General features: G+C 37.4%; 1 protein-coding gene across 3 annotated transcripts in view; it reads left to right on the forward strand.

The window, feature by feature from the left end:
• Positions 1–20,872, forward strand: part of LOC142976877 (uncharacterized) — a 67,230-nt gene extending 46,358 nt beyond the window's left edge. The window contains exons 1-2 of one of the 3 annotated variants that reach the window (XM_076120446.1): positions 7,800–8,082; positions 14,745–20,872. In XM_076120446.1, the coding sequence (XP_075976561.1) occupies positions 14,746–15,234 (489 nt within the window). In that variant the 5' untranslated portion in view covers positions 7,800–8,082; position 14,745 and the 3' untranslated portion in view covers positions 15,235–20,872. Of the gene's footprint in view, positions 1–7,799; positions 8,083–14,059; positions 14,316–14,744 lie in introns of those variants that run through there. The other 2 variants (XM_076120445.1, XM_076120447.1) reach the window with 2 other exon arrangements.
• Positions 20,873–21,250: the final 378 nt, after the last annotated feature.

A 21,250-nucleotide genomic window follows, 5' to 3' on the forward strand; every position in this document is an offset into this window, starting at 1 on the left:
ACTGTGTACCGAATCGTTCGGTAACGTTAACGGTAATCGAAATGCGCCGTGATGGATATTTCGCGATATAGCGAAAACGTCAAATGAAACCAATTCCGGTTACCATTGAAGTTACATGAATAGGCTGCGAGTCTTTCACGAAATAAGCGCTGTGAAATCAAATAATGTAGTTGTTTCGGAATTTCAAACGATTACTGACTGGATCAGCGGTTCTGAATTACTTTTCATACAAAAATACGTTGAGGTAAATATGTGAAAATATTCCAAACATCGCTTTTTGAATAACACTTTATATTTTTATGATTTAAGAGTTTTTTTCTACGGCTACGTGTACTTGAACATTTTTTTACTATGCCATAGGCAAAATTGAAGGTGCCTATAAAATGAGGTGTAATGAAAATGCTCGGGTGTCGCAGGACGCTCCCGCCCGCTCGTACTAAAATAATAAATTATGTACGCATTTGTACATTACTGCTTTATCTATGAATATTAAATCGTTAACTGGCTTGTTAAATTTCATTTAATATTTTTACGCTGTTTCTATATTGTACAAAATTCCATGAAAAAGTTACTCATTTAAACAAAGAGTAAACTTTTAACCAAAAAATAAACTGAAACTGTTTCTACAAAGATTATCCAACGATTACGTTACGGATTAGTCATAAACAAAAGGAGTTAATGACCCAAATAAAACTAATCACACCGATAGCCGCAGTGCTCGACTGTCACTTGCTTTTTTAATAATCAAGGACTCGGGCGTCGCGTCGACGTCATTCAGCCTCATAGCGTATCGGTGCCACACTGCCACGGCTCGACCAACTCGACTACTCGAGTATTTTCGTGTTCACTTCGGGCGTCGTCGGCCACCACGTAGCAAGACTTTTTGTTTTCATTCGACTTGGAGAATCGAGCGTAATCACCACACTATTAATGTGAACGTTAATACAATGCATACTTTGCAATATATCATTACTTATAACATACGCCAGTGCTCCTAGTTCGCGTTTGCAACCGTTTTTACACTATCACTACATGCTATTAGATAATTACAAAGAAAATACGATAACTTATTTACAATCGGTATGTACGTCACATTATTTACTCACAATGATTCATTATGTATTATGTATATGCATATTCATAAATTACATTATAACAAACACCTACTGAGAGTTAATTTGAACATTACGTAAACGTATTTAAATTACAAAATTTTCGGAGCGGACAACCGTTACCATACCCAAGTTAGACCACTTCTACCGACGAAAATTAGTGTTTTATTAGCTATGTACGTACGTTTAATGTGGAATTAGATAAACACTTGTACAAGGTTACTAATCTGCGAGGAATTCTACAGACAGAAGATTATTTATCAATTATAATATTAAGTGGGTCACGAGGTTGATTGACTGACATCAGAATAGTGCGCCGAAACATCAAATTCTGATCAATGGCATACGTGCAAAGACAAGTGAAAGTGTAAAACTTATTAATGAAAAACTTTCTAACAAAATTACACAACGGCGTAGGGTGTACTGTAATCATGCAACATAAAATGCAGTCTGCGCAACAGAAATTAGGTGTCAGTATTCTTTATTCTGGGTTTCAATAATTCTGTTGAAACAGAAAGTTAACGATAGTGATCGTAGTGATTTGCGAGCTCGTAGTAGCGCATTAATTAACCAGCCGTACTCGCCGTACTCGGCGCACTCGGCGCACTCGCTCCAGTCGCAAACTACTGAGCTTGCCATAACTAAAAATTATATTGCGGCTATGAACACACCTATTTGATGAGATCATTTGAATATTTTAAAATGAGAATGTCGTGATTATAACTGATTGAGTTACAAAATTGAAATTGAGTAGATCCGCCATTTTCTTCTCTCAAATGTTCTTGTTCTGTTGGTACTAAAATGTTTATTATTAATAAAAAATCTAAGAAAACAGAAAATAAATATTCGCGTCCATAACCCAGAATTAAAAGTCCTCAGATTAGTATCAATCCACTCCTGTATTGCAAGTAAATAAAACAGTTTTATTAACTGCTACAATGTTGATTTTCTTCAGTAGATAACGTTACGATTAGATATTACACAACCGCTATAAACTATCGTATTTGTTATGATAAAATGTTATGCACCACGTTACATACGTCGGTAATAAATGATAATCTTTATTTCCGCATTTTGACCCAATTATTACGAATATGATTGATGTATTTATTATTTAAACCTTATAACATATTCATTAAGTCAAATCATCGGTTAATTTCACTGATTTGTATATTTGCTTTATTTGGTTTGGTGGTTCAAAGGCTTATCTTCTGCCAAACATCTGTAGTCGAAAAACTTAGTAGAGACTGCAAGGCTCTCGGGTAAAGAACATCTACAATATTGTGAATTTAGGCCATCAGTGACTCGCAGTTTCGTACAGTTTAGGGTGACCTATTTTTACAGCTACTTAATTTAGAAAATATAGAAAATTATAAATAATAATCTTGATAATCGTGTATGCCAAGGCTCTCTTATAAGTAGTTGAACAATAGTAGTAACATAGTTTTCACAAAACAAAAGTTTTAACTATGATTTATAAATTATAACACTAAAGACAAGATTATTTCTAACAATATTGTACTACAATACCACAAATTTCAGGTAAAAAATCCGCTTCAAACTCGCCGCAGTTCTTGAATGTAGAAAAAAATATCGCATTGAGAGATAACAATCATATTTGTAGAGCTGTCGTTTATCGGAGGCTTCTAGCCCTGATTGTTATGTAGCATTCATGTAAGTCGGTGAATGTTCACTGAACCGATTGGATTTAATCCCTTTGTATAGGTTTCTTAGTGTCTTCGTAGTCTAGTTAAATGTATTTTATGGAATGCTGTAGTTTTGTTTGCGGTGGTATTTGGCTTTGTCTTTTTAGGGATACTTATTGCATTGTATTTTTAATCCTGTACTATTTTATTACAACTTGAGTAATATATTTTTGTCATCATTGTCACACTAATGACCTAAATAAGACAGGCCCTAAAACATTTCCCTGAATAACACCTAATTCTTTAAGAACCTGACATCTTTTGCCACCGGTGAATCTTTCTCACATTATTTTATGACCTGATAACTTTCACGTCACACATCTTGAACGCAACGAGCGATGTTGAAAAACATATCGAGATCATGAGTATTGTTTGTCTTGTGGAAATTTCCAAACAACACACACTCGACCGTATACAACAAAGTTTTGACGATTATAATAACGACACTAGTATTCCACCAGTCAGATTATCCATTTTATTCTTCTCGGAATTGTAACGGAACAAAATTAAACATTTCGATCCAAACGCTTCGAGTGTTTTTCCTCAGGTTTGTGACTACAAAAGGTAATTCTGTTCATTTCCTGTCGTTTTTGTTTTGTACCCAGCTCGTATTATTGGCAGAGGAAGTGCGACTGATCTTATGTCTTTCTGATAATCTTACAAAGGCGAACGTATAAATTTTATTCTAACACCCGGCGGAACTAATACCACGATTTCGTACATGTTCTATTGTGTAGGTCTGTACATGTAGTCCATATTTTCTTCTTCTTATCATTTATCTTGTCCTGTCCGAGTCTAATTTCCTTTTACACTTCATTTTATATAGGGCATTGATTTTAACCTATTTGTTGATATCTTTCAGCAGTCTACACTTTGCGAATAATTTATCAAAATATTCATTATCTATGTCGCTCTATCTATTGTCCAATGGCGGTTCATATTTTATCAATATTAATATGTAATAGCGTTATTCGCGTGTATCGTTATCTCTCGCGTCACCACAATAGTGCGATGATAAGGAAAATTTAAGGGTACGCTGTCCACCGGCGGTGTTCCGTGACCTCGAAAATTTATCGGTCGTTGTCTTAATGTTTACGGAGGTTTTTGTCGTGCTACTGTTACGTGTTAAGTTTACCCGCCGATGATGATGTCACTACTGCCTCTAGTTACATTCTCATTCAATGTTTTCCGACAACCCATTACAGCCGATCAATATTTCACTTGCAGGGTCAGGGCGACCATATTTACTTCTGCTTAAATTACCCCGACCTATGACATTTAATTTTCCGCCTGGATAAAAATATACCTATCGGAATTGTATCAGTGGGACGACATCAATATCGCCGGTGCGAGATGTTCAAAATGTCAGGTTAACATTTTGCACGTGCCTGCGCTCCCGTTTATTTAAATATAATGGAGTCTTGAGCCATCATCTCTATTAAAAGCATCGATTTAACGAGCGGAATGAGATGGTACACTCAGCGTACGTACACTGTAAATATGGGTCGGTTGCGTCGGGCAGCGCGCACCGCCCGCTCGCATGTAAACTCGCTGCGACCGGTCGCCGCTCACCACTACCACATACTACCACACAGTACGCACCGGCCACCAGCCTCACACACGCTAATGAAATAACAAAAGGTGTAACGCCACGCTTCGATAAACTGTTTTTGTGTTATTATAAATGAGCCTTTATTAAACTCGTCGCTCTCAGAATCCGAGTGTCGCAATCGTCTGTAGTCACCATATTACAAGACTCTTATGCCTGCTATTGCTGGTTGTTACATTGGGCGACGTTCTGGTACCCAGAGTATTGGTTGCCTCCGCAGAGTTTCTAGACTCTATCAATCGTTCCACTTCGCAAAAAAAGTGCGATTGTCATTTCCTTGAGAGTGTTACGTAAGAGCGAACGAGTCTGTCGTCCAACCGTTATTCTGGCGATGGCGGCGAGGTAAGGCGGTGAGGCCGTTGCACCGGTACCGCTTTCCGAAATTCTGATTGCAAAAGCGCGAGACGTCGGTATCGCGGGCGGCCGGTGTCGCGGGCTGCGGCCCGTGCCACGGGCTGCGGGCGGAAGTTACGGTGAACGGTGCCTCGGTGGCCTTGGCGGCGCGGCGGCCGCGCGCCGAAGGTGAAAGTCTTGACGGTCCGCAATTATTGAACCTCGACCTGCCATCCTCCTATATTCGGGTTACACCAACCCGCCGAGCGGTTACCGACCACGGTGCGTTCCGGTTCGCTCCCGACTTCCGCATTCTCTAGCCCGACCGAATATTTCCGACCCTAATTTTATTGCTCAGCTACCGATACTTTTTCAAGGAGTTTTCATTTTGTGACCAATATTAAAAATAGATGTGATAGAGACTAGATGATAACGATAAATCAGTATTGGGACAATTATTTTTATACAGCTCGAAGCGTTGGGCTGCACCTTCATGGTTGATTGAATACGGCAGTTTGAGGGTCGATCTGACATCTGCTTGTATCACTGCTTGGCTCTCATTCAAATTTAAATCTACTAAATTATTCAGTAGAAACGTATTGTTGAGTGCTCGAGAAGGCGAGACTTGACGTGTAATAGTGATAAACTTTTGATTCTTAGATAATGAGAGCGCGTTAATATCGTTTGTTCCGGCTAATGTTACTCTGTTAAGTGCTTATTTTCAACTTTAGCCTCCAAAAAAGATATTAAACTTGATAATTCCGATGATCACTGCTCAATAGAGTGATTTCATTTCGTACCTTGATGCTAATATAAAACACCGTTACGTCATCTGTTATTTCAACGACATTTAAAAAATACCGAATTCATAACTGAATTTCTAAGTCGAACACAAAGAAAGTCTGTTTAAAAATTTAAGACAAATGGCCGGAAACTTTTTAAGTAAACTATGACAAAACATTGGTTGTATTGGCAGTATGGTTGAGGCCAAGGACGGATCGACTTCTCAGGTAGTAAGTTTTAACGGCGCAAGTTTGATGACAGCCTTCGTTTTTTGCACATTGAGGGTGATCGTAATCACTAGTTTCGACATTCTGAACACTATTGTTTTTGAACATCGTACCGCAAAGTAACGTTAAAAATTGACAACAAATCTCAAGCTGTCTTCCATCTTGATTAAAATGAATCGTTGAAACGAAATGCAAATAATGCAAATGTTTGCGATAGAACCGACTGCCAATGTTTATAATATCGTGCATGCTCCCACCTCGGTGAAGGTCGATGTTGTTCAATCTTTTTATACCTTTAATTGATCTGATGTTATTGCACACGATGATGCTAGGACAAATGCTGACTAAAAATTGACAAATGACTCACTACTATCTGTGTAGCTTCAATTAAAGACTGTTTTTAATTTAACTGAAATTGACGTTAATAATTTAAAAAAAAGGGAATTACCCATAATGTCACAGTAATCTAGAATATAAGCAACAAGGGAATTACGTTAAACCACATTTTTTTTCCTGCACATTTTGTTCGATTTAAAGATGAACAGAAAACACTGACACTTAAATTTTAACGTGGCTGTTATATTCTAAAGTCTTTGTTTATCGAAATGAAGAGAAATAATGTTGACTTCCAAATTATCACCTTTTGTGTTTGTCTAAATAGGCGTAGCAGTTACCGGCTTATCTGCGATAAGATCACCTAGACCCAAATACTTAAGTGCCAATTACGAATTATCAAAATATTTCAGTGCAGCGCTTCGGATGGTCTCAAAATTTGATTGTGTACACTACATTAGCAAGATACAGTAGAGCAAATGTACAACAATTACTATCGTGGCTGTTTGTAGCCTTGAATACCAATTGGGCAATATTTTTTGTGATCGTGCGTTAAGGCGCTTCTAAACGGGCCATATTTTCCTGCAATATGTGGCTGCACTATTGGCAACTTATTGCTCGGCCATCACAAAAATATTTTATTGCAACGATGGCCGAGCAATCTATGGCCGAGCCATGTGTTGCAATATGTCTGTCAATAGTATGGAGCATGATGCAGACTCCTAAACGGGCCACACAAACCGGCAATAATGGCTGACGAAATCACACTCGTCGCAGCAGCCTATATTGTTTTACAAGAAAAATCAAAAAGGCAAAAGCAGAGACAGTGGATTCGACCTTACTTAAATAGGCGGCGAAATCTTCCATGTAGGTATATAGGCTTCTGCGACACTCGTCGCAGCAGCCTATATCGTTTTACGAGAAAAATCAAAAAGGAAAAAGCAGAGACAGTGGATTCGACCTTACGCCAATAGGCGTAAAACATTAGACAATTTATGTCAAGAATTAATGCTTGATAAAAAATTGAATAATAAATGATAAAATAAATATAAATCGCGTAGAAAAGGATGCACTATATCATAACAAGAGTGAGCGACTGAAACAACAATAAAGCTGGCCGGGCAACATTGCAGTAAAATCGGTAGCTCAGCGATCGTCCGGCAACCTATCAAAACAATATCGGCCATTCGCTGCAATATCAAAAATGTGTGGCTATATGTCTGAAACATTGCTGCAATATTGCTGCAATATTGCGTAGTATGGCTGGAGTTGCTCGCAATATGTCCGGCCACTATGTTGCAGCCACATATTGCAGGAAAATATGGCCCGTTTAGAAGCGCCTTTATACAAATGGATTGGGTTTTTGTTTTAACTTGTGTTTATTAGAAATAACCTTTGGAAGTGATGGAATGCAATTTGGGGCAACAAAATTAAGTTTTATTAAATCGCGTTTTTTAAACTTTTTAAAAGTAGCTGAATCTAGAAACTAGTGGCGCTTAAGTACTAGTCTGTAATCGCAACGAGATATTTAGAAAAAGGGGTCACCAGCAGTGACACCCTATAAATAAAAATTATCAAAAAGGCACACGGATTACAGTGAGGATAATGAGGTATCCTTCGCTAGGGGAGCATCCATGGTTGGGTCTCGGCGCCCGCCTGCGCGCCCTCTGTAAATCACCACAACTTATGTACGAGAGAACAGACGCAGTTCGGCGTGCGAAGCCGTCACTCGCACACGTTGAGCGCGACTCGCTTTCGATTTAGTTATGTAGTAGCGGCGCGCACAGCTCGTCGCTCGCCTGTTTGGACAAGTGCTAACTTAATCGTTTTATGTGATACACCTCGCCAACATTATGTTTAATTTAACCGTTCGATTTTTTAATTGTTTCGTGGCATATTATGGTTATTGATATCGTTGTTATTTTAATAAACTGAAGTGTTGAATACTTTTTGGACTGTTGATTTCTTGGATTTTTAAGGTAAATATTTTTTATCCTTTATTTTAGATACAAGTTATTTTTCGTTATTATTTTATTAATTTAACTTTCTCTATGTGTAACTAAGGAGCGAATTATTTAATTGGATATTCCTTACGTAATGTTGTGTACAAATATTTTTGTTTGCACGTAATAGTTTAATTGTTAGTTGAATTTATCAGTCGTAACCGCCACTTTCTTTAGTAAATTTACTAACTGTTTGAAAGTATGTTATTATTCGAGTAAGTCTACGAAGATTGAATAATAATGAAGCGACAATGAATTCACAACTACAAAGAAAATAATAGTAGTTAAAAGTGGAATATTGAAAGATTTAGAGATGAGTAATTTGGTCGGATGTGTAAAACAAGAAAGTGTTAACTTGAAATAGATAGTAGACAAAGGAGGGTGTATATTTATAAAAGTTTTGTATTATCTAGCAACAGTAATGCAGTAAAGTAGTTCATAATTAATGCACGTCGGATGTTTTTGTGCGCGTAAAATTGTGTAAGCAGTAATATTTGTGTGTTATTAACTCGTTATCGACTAAACATTAGACGAAGGGCGGTGCAACGTAACTCGACTAATTTAGGGAGGCATATTAATAAATACTCGTTTATCAATAACATCATTACAATATTTATTATTAGTGGTTGCGGTATGTTTATTATTTTCAATGTCTGTATAAACGGTTCCTTTTGTTCGATAGCCTATAGTTGTCTCTTTCGCGCGTAAGAGCGTGACAAACGGTACTCGAATGCGACTAGCGAGATTTTCAGAATAGGGATTCGTGACTTTATTACTTTTTAATTTTGATTAGAAATTTTTGAATTGCATAAGAGTTTTATTTCAATTTTTCACATTTTACGCGTAGTAATTAGACACGTATTTTTAATTAACTAACTGATTCGCTTCCTCAATTTAAACTTAGCTTTTAATCTTAGTGTAGTTAAAAATGTATTATTTTGTAATTTACTCAACATTGTTATACTATGATTATGCTATGACTTCCCCTTCCCCTGCACCGTCGCTATTGCGTGGCAACTGACATACTTCGCGTATATTTGCAAAAATTATATGTTTTTGTTGATATACCCACTGTTCATAAGGCTTATCGGCACGATAATTACAAATAGGGTCTTAATCAAGTCGTTACTTGACCCCACCCAAGTTCACATCGACACGACTGAGGCACATTAATTTGAACTCTATGCGCATACAAATAAATATCATCGGAAATTATCATTTTTATTGATGTTTATTTTTTTTCATTAGTAAAAAAAGTTACGGATACTAATTGAACATTCGCAATTAGATAATGATCTTTGTAAAGTTACTGAAAGAAGTAAACAAATTAGTGATAAAAGAGAATTCCTCAGCTTGTCTTCACAAAGGCATCAATAGAAGATCATGATCATTTGCAGGTGTCGCCGCGTGGGAGAGAGACGGCGATATGTTTGCGTCTCAGCCACGGAATATTATAAACTTTACTGTCGTGGGAAACGTGCCAAGAACTCCTAGTTTTGTTAGTCAAGTGGAAGAATAGAGCTTAATAAAGTTACCGAACTAGGTAATTTTATGTTTACTTACTAATCGTTAACCTAATGCCAAAAGAATGAAAATATATTTGTTCCACACAAATTTGTTAAAGATTTCAAAACAATGGAAAATAAAACAAAAATCGGCAAAATTTACCGCCAATTTCGATGCGTATAAATTTTAAAACAAACTATCTATAACAGAGTCGATAAGTTTAAAAAGCGCGTCAACTACGGAGCCATTACCCCTGATTTATTCGCAGTGAGCCGCGTCCATTGTCTGCTGTGCACTATTAACGTAATATACCGCTGGAAATAAACACGCAATGGATATTACACAGTCATTTTGATTAGTCTACACTTGGTATCAGACTTTTACGGTCGCTAACTGTCTCCGGTTTAAAGGCCATACTGTGTTTAACGTTTATAATATTATAGCAATTTAAATACTTTTCGACGACATGTGTTTTAAAGGAAATTTGCGTTGCAACAATTCTGTTTACAAAGTGACCTCATACCTATGACACATAGCTGTTAGAAGATCAATCATTTTATTACTTAGCTGTTGTTAAACTTTGTAAAATTTCCCATGAGAAGGCATAAAGGCTTAATTATAATAACTTTCCGTTGCCCGTGATTATTAAGCAAAAATACCCAAATTGATAAATACACAATTAGAAGTGATTTTTTTTTTATTTCATAGTCTTTTTTAAGTTTTCTTCATGGTTTTAACTTGTACGACTACATAGAACAAGTATAATTCATTTAAAATTATCTTCATGAAATTCATAAGGACTATGATAAAAAACTTAAGGTCACATAAAACAAGAAGCGAGAGTACTAAACTATGTATATCAGTCAACAAACGTTTATCTAAAATCTGAAAGGTTATCCGAACAATCTTTTACTAACACCAGAGAGAAAAATCTTGGACAGAGGAAGTTGGGTCGCTCCACAATAGGTACCCACTTACAGTAGAAACTGAATTAATTATTCGTAACTTGTGACCTAGAAAGGTACTGGCCATTGTGGTATCATTACATAAGCTGTCTTTGTGCCATTAATTGTTTTAAAAAATATGATCCATTACATTTAAAAGAAAAAATCTTTAGTGCTCAATGTGGTGATGATTTATGATTAGGCTGAAAAAAATATTCTGACATGCGAAATAATTTCGCAATAAATCCACAAGGTTTGTAAATCAAAAGAATCGAGAATTGCAAAGACAAAAGGATATAAGTCAGTAAGCAGGAAAATAAAACTAATAATGAATAGGTATACTTATTTAATATGAAAACGTAAAATGTACGTAGGAATTGATTGTATGAGTACAGAACAAAAGCTATTTATGTAATACCCACGGCATAGTTGATGACGTAACTGACATGGACGCCACACAATTTTGGTTATTGTCGCTAATTACGACACATCTACGTCTTACACGTGATTTTTTGCCGATATATAATATTTGGCAAATATCCAAACCTGTTTTGATTGAAATCGTGCAAAGTACTATCAGTCAAAAGTCCCAAAATGTGTGCCAGATTTAAGGATAGACCTATCGGTGGCGTATCATCAAATGCAGTTTCACCGATAACCGTGAAATGAACGATAAATTGTCGACTAACTACAGAAAAACTTAAGTGCAATCGCTTGTACTCACATTGTTTTGTAAAGAAAACTGTATTGTGTTCACATAGATTCGGTCACCAGTTATAATAACTCATGCAATTAAGGGCATTGAAGATTGTTGTGAAAGTGTGCGATGGGGAATTAGAGAAAAACGTCGGAGATTGTTAAACTATTATTTCGATTCGATTGTTATGAACCCACCTACATGCGATAATTCATCGTATCACACATACTCCGTAAAAGGTTCTCCGACGAAACGCCTACGTGACGATAGTGATTTAGCAAAAAATACTTTGAAAGAAATACGTTTCAATATTATTAAATCGTTCGTCGGCTGCTTGCTACATTATCATGTGCTCCAACAGGAAAATTAAAAACGGGAACGTGTTATCTATCGGTTTAGAGAGTATTGCACACAACTTCGTAAATAAATCATCGTACAATTTTGGCCAAGAAAAAAGTTTTCACATTAAAAAGTTAACCATACGTTCACGTTACTCGTGTCATGACGTGACTTATTCGTGGAAAGCGAGGAGAATTGATAACGTAAATATTATTCAAATGTTTCATTGTTTTGTTTTAAACGATGTCCTACATAAATTTAAAACAGCGATCTGTATACATTTACATTAATATGTACAAGAAAACGGAATAGGAGTCGATGAGCGTCGCCTACGATGTCAAATGTTACAAAAAAGTCCCCTATATTATGGTGGCATTCAACATATCAGTGGATTGTTGCCCCCGGCTCGTGTGGGACAGAGAAAAGAAAGCGCAGGTAGGCAGTAGCGTCGGTCGACTCGGGTGAGATTTATTAGATCGTAATTGGTGGGGTCGGCAACACCCGGTGCACTGTCGTCGCGCATTCGCCACACGAAAAAAAATAAAACCATGACCCAACCGTGTGCTTCACATGTATTAATCTTTATTAATCACTTTTAATTTAAAATCGAAACAGTCATCCTATATTCCAATTGAAAAAAAAACTGTTGGAACTATCTTACTGCCTTAATACAAATTCTGCCAAATCTTGATGGTCGTTAACAAATAAAATGTCAGCGACGAAACACAATGTTCCGAATTAATATCCGTTTATGTATTTTTAGACAAAAGGAAGGAGTCGCCAGAATACATTGTCTATGATGTAGCCGCCTTTGAATAAATTTTACCTCCCGTCAGTGTCATCGTTTATTAGGAATGGAAAATTTCAGTTATTGTTAAAATCACTGATAGAATCTTAATTGATGTGACTCAATGCCTAGGTGGTCAAGTAGCGTTTATTTAAAAACAAATGGTACAAATAACTAGCTATAAAACGTTTAAAGTATTTAAATTAATAAATGTTTAACAGAACGGTTGTGGTGTCAAGTCGTTTACTGCAGTTTTATTACATCATATTAAAGTAATTGTGTTGGCGATATCTGCAATAACAGTTAGCAACATTGATATTAGCTGTTTCAACTCGTGTTACGTCATATTATTTTAATGCTGAAATTAATATTTCGCTCATTACGCGGTCTGCCCGTTCAAGTAACGTGGAATTTTAATAAGTGTTGAATTTCTTTTCAACTGATATCGATACTGGTTAAGCATAAACGACTTTCTACAATTTCAAGGACGTTTTAAAGATCACGATGGGTTTCATGACAAGGTTACTGATTTACTCCACTGCAGCCAGTTTATATTATGCTAGCAAATTTGTCGGGAAAATAAAAAAGTTGTTATTTATACGGTACTCGCAAATCTTGTTGTTCGCCAGTTACCTTGAATAAACAACGGAACTACATCGCTGAAACAACTCGACTCTAGTATTCAAAGTACTGTAGCAATGATACATATTATTAAGAATTAGGTTTGAGAACGAGAGCTTTGGATTCACACCTAGACAAGTGGCAATTTTGGATCAAAAACACGTCGCGTGTAACGACTTTTCGATAATAAGATTGTGAAGGAACGTGTTCTACCCTCCTACTAGTCCAGTTTTTATGAAATGTTGGCTAGTAAACACGCCTTGTAATTTTGTATAAAATATCGTCTTGTACTTTTCATGAAGTTAAATTTCAACAGATACCATTTCTTCTGCAACAGTTTTATATGACTTTGTTCTCGGTTGGCTTGATTCTACAAAATGCTCATTTTTTCAATTACATAGGTTACAAGCTACTGCTTGCATCACGCATTATACAACATTTTAAAGCAATATCTTTTGTAACAGTTTCACCTGCTTGAAAGGTATTTGTGTCTCACAAATCTGATGATGTTTCTCTTTTGCATAGAGGGTAGAAGATGATGGTTAATTCTGTGGTTTTCGGTGTTTTCTGTATATGTCTGGGTTAGAAACTAAAATGAGTTATTCCCCAGATTTTGACTTGTCTCTACTTGAAAAGATTTCCATTATGAATCATACATCAATACTGTAAACGTATTATCTGCATACAGCAGCGAGTTACCGTTTCACTGGTTATTCCATTGTAGTTAGCCATGTGGGTTTTTTCAATTTCATTAGTATTCAGTGCCCATTAATTTTGTTAAGATATAACAGTTTTTATCGAACAGGAAACATGTATTTTCCTCATGTTTGGTAATCAATTACAAATAGTTTCAGTATAGCCGAATATTTTCATCTATTCGGTTGCAGCAAAGGAAACTACTTGCTTCTTTTGTCCCGTAAACAAATTAGTACGTCGAGTCATGACTAGTCAAGCAATATCGTCTAAAATGACGGCTCGGTCTACGTCACCCGTTTCCTCTCCATACGTACGTAGCAGTACATGACGCAATTGGCTTTTTCAATGTCTTATCTACAGTGAGGTATGTTGTCATTCGCCGAGTGGTCGCCGAGCTGCGCGCACGCCGCTCACCGCGCGGTTTATTTTTGTTTCACTTGTGTCTTTTTGCTTTTTTATAGTCGTCGAGGACAAAGTGACGAATTGCGCGCCTGTATTGTGCCAGTGTTTTGAACTTTGTGACATTGGAGGAACATTTTTAATAGTGATCAGGGCCCTGTGGATCGTCGATCATGCTTATGTCAGGGTTCTTCATCATTTCCCCCGACTTATCGTTTAGGTAGGTGATGACGAAAAAATAATTTCAAGGTGCTTTGTATCTTAGGAACTTGTCCGCTAATATCTGTTGTGCGTTTTGGTGTGATTGCGAATAGAGAGTGGATTATAACGAGTTGTGAACCTGATTGGCCCGTTCGGACGTCGATGCATTGTTCTCGGATTGACCTAGTACTTGTTATTATGAAATAATTAGGGCTTCTCCTTGACTCGCTCACATTCCGTCGCAGTTAAAGTATCAATAATGTCTTTTTGAATTAATGAGTGAAATGCTGCGCGTATATTTAAATAAAATCTGCTATCTATTGTATATTATCCAATATATACTTTCTTAAACGGCTGGCTGTTACTTTCCGGTCGTTCTAATTTTGTTCCCATTACAAAAATTTACGTATCGCTAATAGGTGTTAATGTGTCCGCGTTATTGTTGCAGAATGACGCCGCAAGAGGAGCGCGAGAGCTCACGCGGCGCGGAGATCGCCGACGCCTTCGAGGACGACATGTTCGGCCCACCGCGCACCGAGCCCGCCGCCAGGCCCAAGCTGTCCATGATCTCGGCGCGGCTCCGCGCCAACGAAGAGCGCAAGCGGGTCATCGAGATCTGCTCACAAAAGCTGGAGAATATCGAAGACCATGCGCGAGACCTTCGTCGCTCAGTATGCATTAACAACACCTACTGCCGCCTGAGCGAGGAGGCTCGCAGGGAGAAGGAGGCCAGGCGGAGGCGCGCGAGGGAAGAGTGCGACGACTCCTGGGTCGGAAAGAAGGCGCGACGGGCCGTGGAAGACGAGTGCCTAGCGCTGCTGGACGCCATCCCCGAGCTGGGAGATGCGAACCTGGGGTGCGCACAGCTGGTGCGACAGATGCCGCGGCAGGACGTGCCGCTGCTGCCGCCCGGGCTCCTGACGGTGCTGGACTCATGACCGCGCCGGGCCGCGCACCTCCACTCCCCCCTGTGAGCCGGGCGCGACTGACGCGCTCGCGTGCTCCTGACGCGAGTCGCTGACCGCGATGCCGCGCGCCGCGAGGACAGCGGGCCCGCGCGCCACCGCTCCGGAGCTCGCGGCACGCGCTCCATTACGGCGCACGGTGGATCGAAAATCGGCTGTAGAAGACATAGGATCTCGATGTCGTGAATGTTATTTTTTTTGATGGAAATGTATTCTGCTGATCATTACTGTTCTATAAAATGTCATATGACGTAATTGTGTGCACAAATGAAAGAGTTATAATTTTTTAAAGAAAATTTTGTATGGAACTGACATGAAAAATGAGAATATCTCTGGAATCGCAAGGTTGGCCGTTATATCCTTACACACTGATATAGTACTATTTATTTGTGAATTTTTGACATACTTTATATCGCGGCATCACTTGCGATTTTTTTTCTAAAAATCGTCAAAATTTTCAAAAAAAATATTTTGTTTATGATACATTTTAATGCTTAAGTATGACTATAACAAGTGTAATTTACAATATTTTTTATGCTTAGACCAAAACATTCTAAAAAATCACAAAATCGTACTACTCCTCCTAGAATGGTGTTCTCTGAACCTCGTATAATCTTTGTTTCGGGCCTCTGAAGCTTCTTCCGAAAGACTTCCAATTGGCAAAATAGCATTTACTGCAATTATGTCCCCTCCGTGAAACAACAATTTGTGGACGGTTGGCGACATTTAGTACCCATCATATAGTTCCATGTATTTTACAGTGGTTGTTATAGCGTATTCGTTAAATTATGGCATGTCTACAACTCTCCAGATGTGATAGCTCTCAGAATCAAAGCAAATCTGCGTATTCGGTCTTCATCTAATGCAAATACCGAACTTGTAACGACAGGATAAAAAATTGATATAAATATCATACTGGGGATTAGACGGTGCATCTAATCAAAGTAGATATAACCAAAACATAGAGAATGTTCAAGATGATTCCAGCATATTTATGACCTCTTTGGTTCCATTATGGTTGATAGCTGACGGTGATACCGTATGGGTGAATCCAAAACCCTACATACCTATGTATTACCCTCCAGTCCAGTTTAGTTTTTCGAAAGCATCCAAAGAAGTTGTCATAAAGGAAAAAACGGCTATGGATAACAAAATTGAAGCTCTCGTTACGGATAAAAAAATTGAAGCCCTTGTTCCCTCAAAATGTCAGGGACATGAAATTAGTCACCAATTAATGATGACGATGATTGATGGCAAAATTTGTATAGATATGTACAAAGAAGCGAAGTCAATGCGGCCTGCTACATGTGTTTGGCTAAGACCACATAAATGAATAAGTTAGATGCCATTGCGTCAAAAACCATTTCTTCTGGTGTGTATGAGTTCGGTTTATCATCATTTCATGCCCGCATAAATGTGATGGAATAATTTTTACACATACTGTATCGTCTCGACTCCAAAAAGTGGTCTGCTAGAGGAGAAGGCCATCAAGAGTTATTGCATCCACAAAAAGAAACTCGTCCAAGATGATTCAAAGATGATCATTGCATTAGATGAAGACCGAATACGCAGATTTGCTTTGATTCTGAGAGCTATCACATCTGGAGAGTTGTAGACATGCCATAATTTAACGAATACGCTATAACAACCACTGTAAAATACATGGAACTATATGATGGGTACTAAATGTCGCCAACCGTCCACAAATTGTTGTTTCACGGAGGGGACATAATTGCAGTAAATGCTATTGTACCAATTGGAAGTCTTTCGGAAGAAGCTTCAGAGGCCCGAAACAAAGATTATACGAGGTTCAGAGAACACCATTCTAGGAGGAGTAGTACGATTTTGTGATTTTTTAGAATGTTTTGGTCTAAGCATAAAAAATATTGTAAATTACACTTGTTATAGTCATACTTAAGCATTAAAATGTATAATAAACAAAATATTTTTTTTGAAAATTTTGACGATTTTTAGAAAAAAAATCGCAAGTGATGCCGCGATATAAAGTATGTCAAAAATTAACAAATAAATAGTACTATATCAGTGTGTAAGGATATAACGGCCAACCTTGCGATTCCAGAGATATTCTCATTTTTCATGTCAGCTCCATACAAAATTTTCTTTAAAAAATTATAACTCTTCCATTTGTGCACACAATTACGTCATATGACATTTTATAGAACAGTAATGATCAGCAGAATACATTTCCATCAAAAAAAATAACATTCACGACATCGAGATCCTATGTCTTCTACAGCCGATTTTCGATCCACAGTGCGGCGGCTCGAGAATCACTGGACTATTGATTCGTGTTTGTAATTTACGTTACCCGGAACGGACTGTCGACGACGTTTAGCCAATTCTTTGTTGTTTAAGAAGAGTACTTACTTTGTTAGCGTGTTTTTTTATTATTTAGTGAAAGTTGCTCAGGCGCTGCCGACGGGCGCGGTCCAATTAGTGTTCAACGATTAATTTTTATCGAACAGAGGACTCTGAGTGTACGCTATCCGCTACGTGACGTCACACGTAGTGAGGAAGTTTAACGGTTCATATGGAGGCATAGTTGTAAGCGATAATTATTATGTTATATTATTGTATTGTAAAGTAAATAGTGATTAAGAGATAGTGCAAAACGACTGGGAACGGATGCGTAGACGAGCGGTAACAAAACTTCCACGCTTAAACATTAGATTTATTTGAATAGTATTATTATTTTCGTGCTGCCTTTTGTGAGATCAGTTATATGTTACTGAATAGAGTGAAAACGGTTGTTTCTGATGCACACACCATACACGTTTCATTTTGTACAGTAAATAAGATATTTGCGGTTAGCAAGCTACAAATTAAGTCCAGATGGACCAGATGCAATGTTTTCGATCAAATACTGTCTGCTTACATTACTAATAGTCAGTAAGTATGATATAAAGGGAAAACGAGTGACGTTAATGTGTGTGTGTCATCGGCGACACTTGACGGGTTTTTAGTTTCCTTATCAAAGTGGCGCGCGTGTCAGCGCGGAGGTAATGTTCGGCCAACGTTGGCGGCCAATGTCCAACGTTTGCTCGCGCCTCACATTTGACTAACAAGTCCGAGAGTTTTACTTCGGACGAGTTTTGTTGTACTTTATCGCTTTAAGTTTTATTTAAACGTTTTTTGTTTTGTACATTTTTATGTTAACCTATAGCTTATGTCACCATTTAAGCTTTGTTACCATTATTTTGATATTTAATTGGGTTGTTTCTGGGTCTAAGAGAACTATTGTGCATTGTTGACTTATTTTAATGCAGCATAGATGCCACGTCTCCCCACTTGTAAACTTTGTTCGACGTACAAAAATTAACAATTTATAGATATTTGAATAATTACTGGCAGCATTGCTTAATTTTATATAACGTTTATAAGTTGGGGGATTGTGTGTAATAAAAAGCGTTACTTATCAAACGGTTGTGCAATATGTTGAAGGCAATCAATCGTTCGATTGTGCAATTGATCCGCGGAACAAGTGAGTTCCTTTTCTTTTGAAATCTTAATTGTCGCAAAACATATCGCTAGTAGCCCGTTTCGCCCCCTCTGAATAGTAAATAGGTACGGGGAGTATAGCGGGGGTGCGCCGCGCGGGGAGCGTGGCGCGGGTGGCGCGGGTAGCGCGGTGGCGCGGTGGCGCGGCGGCGCGGGGCGGGGCGGGCGCGGCGGGTGGCTCGGCGGGTGGGGTCTCTGCACCGTTCCCAGCACTCCTGTGATATTAGCCTAGCCTGTGTGTCGTATTTGTGCTAGTTTCCCCAACCGACTAGTTTGGATATTGTGCTTGTAAAAAGCTTGAAAAAAATTAATTCCTTTTCTATATCGGCCATTTTATACGGATTAACCGGATTTTAATGTCGTTTACCCGACTGTAGGATCGCATTTAGAATTTTCGATCACCATTTGTGACGATTAGATGTTTTTCTTTCGATCATTTGGTACCACGTTGTATGTAATGTTGAATAATCATTATTGTATTATAAAATTTATAAAGTTAGGCGCTTGTACACTTAGCTGTTACCCTTATTAGGGGATCATGAAATCGTGTAAGTCTACAACAAATGAAATTCATACAAAATAGTGTTCTCGATCAATTTATGTTCACTAGTTGTTAACATTGGATTTGCAAGCAGAACGTACTTTATATAAATTGAACATAAATAAAACGCACATATTATAAAATAAGTAGATTTTTCATTGTACTGTAATACTGCCACGTTTGAACGCACAGACTCAAGTCGCTCCAAGAGTTAGTCATGTTGAAAAGTTCTCAGATGTAAATGAAGTTTCAAACAATCAACTCTGCTGTTATACAATGGTTTTTGATAGTTTATCTAATAGATAGAGTTATATTCAATGATGAACTTTGAGACTATGATATCTCTTTGCCATTAACATCAACACGACCAAAACTAGATAATTTTTATAATAATGTAGAGTCAGTTTGAACGTGGCTTCTCCTTGAACGATGTGAGATTCTTAGAGAATAAATAATTTAATACCGAGCCTCTAGCTTTAGTCATTCAATCGTGTTGATCGGAAAATGTAAGAAAAAGAAGAGGATGTTGCAGACTATCAGATTATTGAATCAAACTCGTGGCCGTCTCGCTCGCCCGCCCCAGGCCAGAGCGAGACGGAGAACAAAATGCGAGACGATGTGTTGAAAGAATTGTAATATTGTATTGATAATACTCCAAAGCAATTGAATTATTTTATTGGTTCCGTGTGAGCTTGAGATCTAAATAAAGTTAATAGTTCTGCTTATTTGGCATTTTATTTACAACTTGGCACTCCTGCCTAATATAATAATAGAATCCCTGAGTTGTTTTTCAATATCAGAGCTCGGTGAGTCAGAATCAGTTGAAATGATTGAGTCATCGGCGTCCAGACCAAAACTTTGCATTGAATTAACGTTACTTGTGCATAGAACATACACAATTTTAATAGAACGTTAAAATATAACGGGCTAATGGGTTTTTTGGTCGTTTTATGCAAACAAAGGTTAATGTTTGTAGTTATTATCCCACATTGAGAATGGAAGCAAGTAATGTAGGCAATCTACGTGCAGCTAATGAGACAATAGATTGTGCAATATTATAAAATGATGACGTGAGTGTTACTCTAATATACGACTGAATTTAGATATCAAACTTACACAAACCGAAATACGCAGAAAATGCTTCCAGGAAAACCTGCATTTATAGAAATGTTTCTACGGATTACGTAAAGGCTTGGATATGTCCAAAAGTATATAAACGATATAAAAATGAATTAGTTAACAAAAAACTGGCTCTAATTCGATTGATAATCCGTAAAAATATTTTCGTTACAATTATGTAGGTCATAGACTGCGTGAGATTTGAAATTGTTTTTAATTTTGTACTGAATTTTAAGGAGTATTTATATGAATGTGAGTTGTGTAGGCTTGCGGTTGTCAGGAGGCGAGGTAATTGTTCTTAAAATAGTAAATTAAGACAACGTTTTGTAAATGTTATCATAATTTTATTATTGTGACTAGCTGCTATTTTATAAATGTTTCCTGTCTTAAGCTAAGAGATGGTCAATAAATAAATATTAAATTTAAACAGCATTACGCCATTTTATTCTATGATTTCTCCTTTACCTCATGGAAATTGAAACAAATGTTGAGACCTCGGTAAGATGAAATTCAGTGTAGAGGCACAAGGAAAATTGCATTAAAATGTCTTCAAATTGGCAAAATATTGACATCGAGGATAACCACATATTTGATGTGTCAATGCGTTGTTAGCTCATGAATGACTGCTCAGTACAAAACCAAGTAGGTACTTATATGTACTTTAACAAATATGATACGGAATACAGTGTAATTAACCTTACATCAAAAAGCATCAGTTGCACATAAAAATATGAAAAATTGAAATTGGGGATATTACTATAGAAAACTGAATTTATTGTCATCATCAAAGCAACTTTAATGTGGCGCAAT

The sequence above is a fragment of the Anticarsia gemmatalis genome, chromosome 12 (genome assembly GCF_050436995.1).
Source record: "Anticarsia gemmatalis isolate Benzon Research Colony breed Stoneville strain chromosome 12, ilAntGemm2 primary, whole genome shotgun sequence".
In the NCBI taxonomy this organism is placed as follows: Eukaryota; Metazoa; Arthropoda; class Insecta; order Lepidoptera; family Erebidae; genus Anticarsia; species Anticarsia gemmatalis.